The sequence below is a fragment of the Egretta garzetta genome, unplaced genomic scaffold (genome assembly GCF_000687185.1).
Source record: "Egretta garzetta isolate BGI_Z169 unplaced genomic scaffold, ASM68718v1 scaffold3, whole genome shotgun sequence".
Classification (NCBI taxonomy): Eukaryota; Metazoa; Chordata; class Aves; order Pelecaniformes; family Ardeidae; genus Egretta; species Egretta garzetta.
Window position 1 is genome coordinate 191,010 of NW_009259099.1, and position 9,993 is coordinate 201,002.

The 9,993-nt window shown below is 46.6% G+C and overlaps 1 protein-coding gene across 4 annotated transcripts in view; it reads right to left on the bottom strand.

Annotated features, from left to right (window-relative positions):
* Window positions 1-1,463: 1,463 nt before the first annotated feature.
* Window positions 1,464-9,993, bottom strand: part of KTN1 (kinectin 1) — a 55,934-nt gene continuing 47,404 nt past the window's right edge. For all 4 annotated transcript variants that reach the window (XM_035890742.1, XM_035890743.1, XM_035890744.1 and 1 more), the window contains 4 exons: window positions 9,109-9,192; window positions 7,601-7,693; window positions 2,968-3,091; window positions 1,464-1,833 (listed from right to left, as the gene is read on the bottom strand). In XM_035890742.1, coding sequence (XP_035746635.1) covers window positions 1,829-1,833; window positions 2,968-3,091; window positions 7,601-7,693; window positions 9,109-9,192 — 306 coding nt within the window. In that variant the 3' untranslated portion in view covers window positions 1,464-1,828. The remainder of the gene's footprint in view (window positions 1,834-2,967; window positions 3,092-7,600; window positions 7,694-9,108; window positions 9,193-9,993) is intronic.

Genomic DNA, 9,993 nt, shown 5'->3' on the forward strand with positions numbered 1-9,993 from the left:
CATTGCTGAAGCTTGTGGGTTACCTTCATAAATAGTTTCAAAAGTCAAACCTGCAAACTTCAGCTGCTAGTTACGCCAAAAAATTGGGTGTCTCAACATCTGCCGAAGGATCGGCCTCTGACTATAACCTGGGCAAGTGTGGAGACCCTCCAGGGTTCAGGCTTTCCTCAGATCTAGTAGCAGTGGGTGTCCCTGGCACTAGGAATGCTTTCTATACTTCAAACCACCTGTAAAAGAGACTAACAGCATTTGAGTTTTTACTCAATGAAGTAACATCTCCAATGAACATGACAGTTTAATGGCTACAGCTGAAACCCAAGGGTAGCTTTTGTGAAGAAACACGGGGGGTGGGGGGTTTCAGTTTTCTCTCCCTCTTCGAGCCATTTCATAGCTCTCAGCAGGACTTTGCATCATCCAGGAAACCACTGGGTCCATGTAAGGAAGAAAATTCTTCACTTCATCTCCTGTCTGGTCAAGGGGGTGGGTGACCAAAATATTAACAAAAAAAATCCCACAAAAGCCAGAGCATGCAAAGCTCAGGGTGAGCAGTTTGAAGCACTTTACCTCTACACTTAATTCACTTTAATACAATTAATTCTGTTGCCTTCCCTCAGATAATCACATCCTCAAGCGTTATCAAGAACTAAGCAATATCCCACCTTGCTTATTGAAGAATCTCCCGCAGAACTGGAGCGTTCTTCCAAGACACACTGAAAAACCCAGAGGGCGGCCACCTGATCTCCCCATGTCCCCAGAAGAATCCCTGTCCCACAGACCCTCCCCCCAGATTTGTTTCCAACAAGGCACCCAGTAACAGAGCATCCAACCCTCCCCTAAAACTCCCTCCACCACAAACTCCTGTCCAGGAGGCAGGTCCGGGGCAAACGGAGATACTCTGTGCACGGCTGGCAGCCGGGCAGGCTTGTCCAACGCTCCCACAAAAGCTGGCTTTGCCATACAATCCCATGTCTCTAACTGTTCCTCTCCCCTTTGTAATCCCTGATTTTTCCCCGAGACAGTACACAACGTGGAACCACAGTGCCCATGATGGTTTGTGGGGATTTCTTGGGGGTTTTTTTTTTGGTTTTTTTTGTTTTGTTTTGTTTTTTTTTTTTTTTAAAGTTTTAGTACCTTTTCTTTAAAAAGGAAGGCTTGCTCTGAAGTTTGCAAGCACCCCAGTCTGCTCTTCTCAAGCTCGTGCCTCCTCCTCTGCCCAAATCCCAAGTACACCAAGTGCAGCCTGATGCTCGTTTCAAGGAGGAGAGAGGTGGAAATCTCACCCGAGTCATCCACATCCAGTTAAAAGAAGAGAGCGGGAACACCATGAATAATAGCATCCCTTTATTTGCTGACACCATTACAAAAACTGATTACATTAGCAACCAAAAAAAAAAAAAAAAAAAGGAGTGTTTACTTGAGGTTGAAGTCAGAGGCAGCTAATCCCAAAAATGTCATTAAGTAAAACAGTGTACAACATCAGTATTAAAATGTTATATCCCATTGGTGACTTTACCATGTTGGAGTTTTCTGAACAAGTTTTACTGAGCAAAATAAGATAAAAGATTATGTGTTTACTGTCTCTCCAGGAATGTAAAGGTCTAATTATCCAAACAGGTTTGGTTTTATTATAAAACTAAACTCTGGAGGTGTCTACAGAGTTGGGTTTTTTTTTCTTTAAATCAGTAGTCTAACAAGGATTAGAAAAGACAAAACTCTGTTCAGTGTTTCTGACGAAGTAGAAAGGGTGAAAACATAAATAAGGCTTTAATTTGGCAAAATATAATACAATGCCTTCTGCTATCCTCAAATTAACGGTTCCCCCGTGACTTCATTCTGCAAGAGAAAACACAAAACTCCACGTCAGCCGAAGGGTTTCTGAGGGGCGGCGTTCAAGCAAATCCGCGCCTCGCCAGCGCTTCAGCGGCTCACGCCGGCCGCTTCGTTAGCGCCAGCCCACGACGAAGCCCAGAGGAACACGGCAGGGCGGTGGAGGCTGAGCAGGACCAGCCTCCCAGAGCTGAGCCCAAGGCGCAGGTAGCACCTTCCTCCCACGTGCACCAAGCCCATGCTATGAGGCTGGGCTCACCCCTCCCGTGACCACCCTGTCCCCAGCCCCTAAACCAGCTCTGCTGCGTAACAGAGGCAGGAGCAGAAGAAACAACGTCAGGAAAAAAAAAAAAATCAAGCCCCCATCCTCAGCTGATGAGGGAATTCTGATGCTTCTTGTAGCAGCTCCTCAGTGCCAAGGCTCTGCTGCCTCCCAAACCAAACAGTGCACAACCCGCCTTAGACCCGGCTCACAGCACATCCAGCAGAGGCTCACGAGCTGCATCAGCTTCCCAAGAAAGTTTAGGGTCTCGAGTTTACCCATTAGCTCACTTTGGGTCATTTAAGAAGTTTACCAGCATGACGCAGTCAACCACAAAGGCCCAGGTTTCCAAGTTGGCCGTACATTAAAATAAAAGCCTTGTCCGTGTGTCTATAATTGGATGAAGAGTTCATGCCAGACTGATGCTTCAGCTACTCATATCCCTGTGACCACAGCAAGCCGTTGCTGTTAGCTCAATGAAAGCCCAGGGGGTTACTTTATATCCTCGAGCCCAAAGCAAATTGGAGCATGGAAGTGCAGATATTTTGCTCGTGTAGCTGGGATGAAGGAAACAAGGCACTGGGAGAAGAAAGCTTTGAGCAACCTGCAGTGTGAAGTGGCAAGTAGTGGAAGGGAAGGATGAAGAGTTACATACCCAGAGAGGGATATAGGTATGTGGGATTTGTCCCAACTAACTGGAGTAAGGCTCCAGAGAGGGACAAATCTGGTACTTACTAGAAGCTTTTGATGAATTGCACGTGAACAGTTTCAGATTTTGACACTGGACTTGATAAATCTGAACGAGGTCCCACCATCCCAGACCAGTGTCCTTCCTGACAGCCACCCAGTTCAACGAGACAGCCACCAGCTCTACCTACCTACTAGCTGGTAGTGTTCTCGTCCCTTTGACAGCATTTGGCTTACTGACACAAGCAGCTTCTTGAGATGACCTACATCCTGGTTAAGATTCACCGCCACATTTAGTCTTTTATCAGTCAATTCCTGGAAGAAGAAAGAAAAAAAAAACCATTAAAAACTCATTTACAATCTAATTACCAAGAAAGCCTAGAATTAGATCCTCTGTATAAAATTACAGCTCCTCGTGCAGAAGGGAACAATTCTTGCAAGTCAGAGTTACGGCCACATTTAAAGAGAACACGGTTCAAAGTCAAGAAGCCGATTCTTGTCCCAGGGAATTACCTGCACACGCCAAGCGCCGGCAGGAGCATTGCTGACCTCTGGCTCCCACCCTCCCTTGCCTGGGACTCCACTTACTCGCTGCTTCCAGGAACTGTGCTCGTAACCACAGCTGATCCGGCCTCAGAAGTTGTTACCCCGCGTCCCCCCAGGCCTGGCTGGAAACCCCACGCAGACGAGAGTGCACTACACAGGCTTCTGAGCGCGGTGACGGTGCGCCCAGCGGGAGGGACGGCTCCTGACCCCCGCAGCTGTAACAACAAGGCTGCTGGACCACCACGAGGACCTGTGGGAGGGTGTCCTCAGCAGTATGCAATGCCCAAGCCCAAGGCAGTTCCAGCTGTGAAGCCATTTGAAACAGCTGGCTGGAGGTACGCACCTTTCCCCACCCATGCCCCAGCACCGGTGCTCCTGTTCAGGAGACCCCACGGGTTCAGCCTCTGTCCCGAGCCGCTGTGAAATTCCTGCTTGCCGTGACACCCAGATGTGGCTAAGGACTTCACAAAGCAGTCTAAGCACCAGTCAACATGGAGAAATGGAAAAAAGAAAGCTACCGAGAGCGAGAAAACTCGTTTCTTGCTCCGAAATGAAAATGCCGAGCTTGCTTCTTTTAAACAAAAATAAGTGCTTTTTTTTTTTAAGCGGCTCAGCAGTTTATTAATAGGGAGGTGTCACAACTCAAAACGGACTCTTCCTCTCTTGCCTGCCCTCCTCCCCAGCGTGAGGCTTGCTGAGCTAATGGTGATATAATCCTCATTTTATTACTTTTATTGATTAGCTCCTCCGGAGACGTACAAAGAACTCCACATCTAAAACACACATTACTACTCCTTATCCAGCTCCTAACACGGGCGTGCGGGTAACCTGGAGGAGAGCTTTCCCTTGCAATTTAACAGCTAAAAATAAGCAGCCCTGCCTTGGTGTCAGCGATACAGAAGTACCCAATTCTCAACGTGAGCACGGAGGTGTTCGCTCAGCACCGGCCAACGCCGTTCCAACCGAAAGCAGTTTCACTAACAGAATGAGACTGATGCATAACGCTGTTGCAAATCTCTCCCTAGAGTTTCAGGGAAATTAGAGCGAGTTCAGAGAGGGCCACTTTCCCAGCTCCCATTTGGCTGGAAACGCCGCTAGATATGCTGTAACGCAGAGCGGGCATTAAATCAAACTCAACCACCTGCACCATTACAGAAACTACTCTGGGCTCAGGCAAGAGAACAAAGCAATATATTGCAAAGCTCTTAAGTGCAACTGGTAAACATTTTTCTACCGTAAAAAATCATTGGGAATCTGTATTAGGGTAGCCTTAACCTATTTTACCCTTATTAAAATAGAAAATCAGGTCCGCTAAGCGAATTCATGTTCTTGACAATCTCATATGGACTGATGAAAGTGGGAAGGCAAATGCAATTAGCATCCCAGCAAATGAATGAACCGCAGCGCTGACTGACAGCGCTGGGTATGAGAGTGCTCGTGCATTAGCACCGAAAACACCAGGAGCAGAAGCAATGAAGGAGCCTTTCAATTCACTCTCAGCCCTCATCTCTGGGAAGAGCTCTTCTCTCCCGCGTGTGTGCTTCCTCTCCCTTCTGTTTTGCAGCTTCACTGATCCCAGGTGGTGTTTACTCGTGAATTATAGACACATCCCCAACCCTCCCGGGGCCACTCCTGAGCAGCTCCCAAAGGCTTTGGGCTCAGTCATGCTGCAGCTTCTGCTAACCCAGGACTGCAAGATTGCCTTACGCAGGTGCTGCTGCACCCCAGCCCCATGCTCTCCATGACTCGGGGGAAAGCGTGTCTGTGGAATATGGGGATGAAGAGAGGAAGAGGATGGTAGCGGGGAACCCCCTGCGATCACAGAGCGGTACCTAAAACAGGCACTGCACTGAGATTCCCCTCCACCGTGCTTTACGTGTACAGCATTTCCAGTTTTCAGTGACAGAGTGTTTTACACTGAGATCTGGGGGGGAAAAAGCACATCAGATTTCATATAAGCTTCAAAATAAGTTTACTCTCTAAGCAAGCTGCTGAATACAAACGACTTCCTTAAAGCATACTAAAAGGCACCCCTTAGCCATCATCTAATCCCACAAGTGACAAGGAAGCTGATTAGAAAAACCAAATGCCCTATTTTTAAACAGAAAGAAAAGGAGTCCAAAGAAAACACATTGGATGTGTCTGAGGGTTTACACAAGCATCATTTCTCAATCTTGCAGGTTGGTTTCCAGTACCCAGAAGGAACAAATATGCTCATTTTCAAGCCTGTGTTTTCAGGTCCTTCTTAAAAAAGAGACACTGTTGCTAGGTGGAAGTGGCTGGAAGACTTTCTTTTTTAATCTGAGAGCTATTTTAAGCTGGGGTTTTAGGCTTCTAGGGAGACAGCTGGGTTTTTTTTTTCTTTAAAAAAAAAAAAAGCAGCAAAAAGGGCTCGGGGAAGAAGATAAAGAAAGTGTTCTAATTCCAGCCTCCGCCAATGGCTACCTGTCAAGAGCGCTGTTTAGACAATTAACATATTTTTACTAATGAAGGCTTAATTACAGGTTTATCAGGACTGTTTTTCCACACTCCTCTTCCGAATAAAGCCATGGATATTCTGGAGAAAACCTGGTTAGGGTTCCACAACATGCCCACACAGCTGCAGGGGAGCAATGCATGAGCCAGAGGGGTTATGCAAGTTAAGGGTGAGGCAATTAAATCAAACCAGCATACCCAGGGCACATCTAATGACACCCAGCTCAGGAGAGGGCTCACCAGCCACAACACGCCACAGCTGATGGCATCGCCGTTCTGATGTACCACTTGGAGAAGCCATAAAGGCACCGCAGAGGGCAAGCAGTCTGGCACTGGTTTGAGGAGGGCTTTTCTTCTCCAGCCTGCTACAGACAGGGAGGGCTCGGCAGACCCAACACCCCTCCCAGGCAACCAGCTCACGGGGTTGGGACATCCACGGTCTCACAGGCCCAGCTGCATCTCTGGCTCAGACACGGTGAGCCCACAACACAAGGGTCGATCAGCATCCATGACGGATCACTCTGGAAAAGCCACTTCATTTCTGCTAATGACTACAAAGGCAAAGGCTTTTCTACAGTACTCCTTAGAGGACTCCTAGCTTCCTCTCGCAGCTGATGAAGCTACTTACTTACAGCAGCTAAAAGGAGTTGATATAAATTATTTGTCCTACCGGCAAGCGCTCCTTTTCCCCTCAAACAACAGTATTTTCCTTCCACTCTATCCATCAGAAGAAAATGGGTAATGAGTTCCATTGACACCACTTAGCTGCATAAAACGAGCTGGGAAGGCATCTGCTTTACCCTTCCCTTTCCCAACTGCCCTCTGGAAAGCTCTTGTGAAGCTGTCTTGAAGCTGGTGGGAAAGCTCTCGTTTCCAGAGATGGAGAAGCCCAGTTACAAAGCCACAACTCAAACGCTTGTACAGGCAGCGCCTTTTTAGGGCCAGCACTCAGCGTACCAGCTACACAAGCAGTTCAGCAATCATCTGTGTGCACAGTAACCCACAGGCTCAGGCAAGTCACCTGCAAGCACGGAAACAGGCCACCCCAGAGTCCACCCAACTCTAGACCCTGCAGCTGCAATGCCATTATATACAGAGGGTACAAAACCACCAATCTGGAGACTTGCCCACACACAGCACAAGGCAGTGCTCAAGTCTGTCGCTTACCGAAGCTCAGGCTAGTAAGATATTGCTGCTGGATCACTTCTAGATCAGCACAAGGAGCCAGGACCAGCTGAAGTTGAATTTGGGTACCTACCAGTGGCTAAGGACAGGCTCCTGCTCACAGCTGCAGAGGACCAGAAGTGTCAATGTTCTGGCAAGACGTTGTCTGCCTTGGTGTACAGGGCATGCAAGACTTGCCTGCCTTCTTTGGCATTACGGATGTCAGCAAGCGCAACAGTTAACATTTTAAGCTCATTTAGTAATCAGCAGATTTATTTTTAGCCTCTCTTCAAGAAAGGAGAAGTCTGGGGATCTTCCCCAGACTCTTCCCACTTTTGCCCAAACCAACCACCCTCTGGAAGCCCAGATCTCATGTCCAGAATCTCTCTCCTTACAAATTTGAGCTATGGGGAAGTGGTCACAATCAAGATGATGGCAGAACCCCCAGAAAGATGTCAGCATCCTTGGGATACAGCTCCAGGACACCACTGACAAGTTGTAAGACAGGAAGCTTCACCAAGCCCTAATTTACCATCAGCAGAACAAGTCCTGCTCCTTTGCTGGACCTCACTCCCCAAAGTTCACGTTTTGCACGAGATTTGCATTGCCCCTGAGCATAGGCTCAAAAGAAACACTCACCGATTCTGTGCAAACATCACTGTTTTCAATAACATTGGCATCCCCAACAACTTTTCCAATTTCTCTCTCCAGAGATGCCAGAGACTCCTGAGCCTATAGGGGAGAAAACAAAAAAAAAAAAAAATAACAAAAAACCACCAACACCAAGTAGGGGAGAAAACAAAACAAAACAAAAAAAAAAATAACAAAAAACCACCAACACCACACACAGGGGAGGCACAACAATTAGCAAAGGCTGAGAAGCAAACCCCCATCTCTCCAAGAGCACTGGAGACACAGGACATCACTCTTCAGGAGAAAATGTGGTTTATGCCAGCTTGGCTCAGGGGACCAACACATTTGCCAAGATTGACGTGTCTCCTTACAATCAGCATGTTTCATGTCAGCCTGCCTGCATTTGAAAGCAATTCTACAGGGAAGCTTTAGTAGTCTCATCTCAAGCTATTAGGTAAAAATTGTGCAGCATATTTTTTGTACAAGAGTAACAGCGCAGGCAGGTCTCCAAAAGCTTAATCATAGACTGCATTTATATAGAATATACCATGAACCAGGGACATCAGCACAGCTCACTTCATATGTCAACAACCTATTGTTGGCTAAACAATATAATTGCCCTGAGAAAAATGTTTTAAACACCTTACTGCAGCAGGTCGTCTTTGTTTTCTGACCTCCTAGCAGTGCTTTTGCGATGATCCGTCCCTGGTCCCAGGACAAGACCTGCCCCACCAACAGCTCTGGCCCTGCAAGAATGCAGCCCAATTTCCTTCCTATTCATCTGCCGCAGAAGGAACAAGGTGTTACACAGTCTGGAGCCAGAGCTCAGCCACTCTGCAGGCTATTCTTATCTCCATTTATCAATTCTCCTGCGAGAGGTTCGCTTCTGGGGTGACAGACAGCACTGAGACCTCTCATGCTTCAAGATTTTCCACTCCAATCCATCTTGCGAGAGCAAAAAAAAGCGGAGGTACCCCGCCTGCTTGTCTCATCAAGCTTGGGTAGAGCTAACTTTAATGATTTGCAGTCTCCTGGGTGATAGCCAATTTGTAGCCACGTGCAAACGCGCAGATGGCGTGTAAACCAACTCGTAAGCCACTGCCATTTGAGACTGGATTTAAAAGTTTCAGGCTGTGGTGTGGGTGTAGGGCTGTGGGAAGGGCTTTTTGTTCGGCTGTGTTTCTTTAAATAAAGAATTATCTGTCAGCCCCAAATCACCACTTGTTACCACTGCCATAAAATTGTTATGAACAAGAGACTCTTTCAAGAAGGATAATTAAACAGAGCTGTTAGTTGCATTTTTATCACTTTAACAGACATGCAGGTATCTTGCATGAGCTCTTACACCCACGGTCCCAGCCACTTGCGGAACCAGCAAGTGGAGAAAGACACCTCACCAGGCAGGCAGTCTGCTCAAGCCACTCAAATCACCATGTTTTCCAGCACTGCAAAACTACTGATCTTGGCAGTTTTGATAACATTTAGATCTGCAACCGTGAAGGGTCTCTGCTTACCTTGGGCAAGTCACCAGCTACCTTCTGTCTCTCGTTTTGATCAACTTTGAGTTTTGATAGTGTTTCGTTTAGCTGTGTTTTCAGCTGCAAAATAGTAACAAGGAAAATGAGTTTCCCCTCACACGCACACATTTTATCTGTCTGTCCCACAGATTAACCCAGTGCACACTGACTGCAAGGAGAGTAAGATTACTAACAATTATTGCACACACTGGATTAGTCAACATGTATGATGAGGTTTACAAGGACAGTCAAGGAAGAGAGACTCCATCTGTAAAGATCAATGTAGAGAATGGAAACTACAGAAGAAGAGATGTGGTTGGCATCAGCATGATTACAAGTGGCCTCGACTTTTAAACTGTATTGCCAGTAGGAATATTAGCAATACTGAAAGTACCTAAGCCTCTCCAACACTCTTATCACCAGCCAGCCCAGACTTCAACTTAATTCACAGCAAATATGCAAAAATGTAGATTGTCATCTTCCTAATTCAGGCTAAACAGTCACTTTACTGCTGAATAAACTAAAAAGCTCAACTTGTCATCTTAATAAAGCATCACTTACTACAACTATGTTGACTTAACCAGTCTGTTAATGTCACATCAAGGCATGAATCACTGACAGGGGTATATTAAGTCGTCAATTGTGTTCAGATCTAATCCAAAAAAGTGAAATTATTTCAGTCAAGAGGGATGAATACTTTGTACTGGCTGCCCTTAAACTACAGCCTTCCAAAGGATATAAACATTTTTTAAAGAATATTTCGATTGCTCTTCAACACAGCAAACAGAGCCAGCCACAGCACTTGAGGCTTGAGCCTCAAATAGGAGTGCTAACAAGAAGCTCGAGTGCCAATTTTGTTGGATTTGTGCCTCTGAAGTGCAC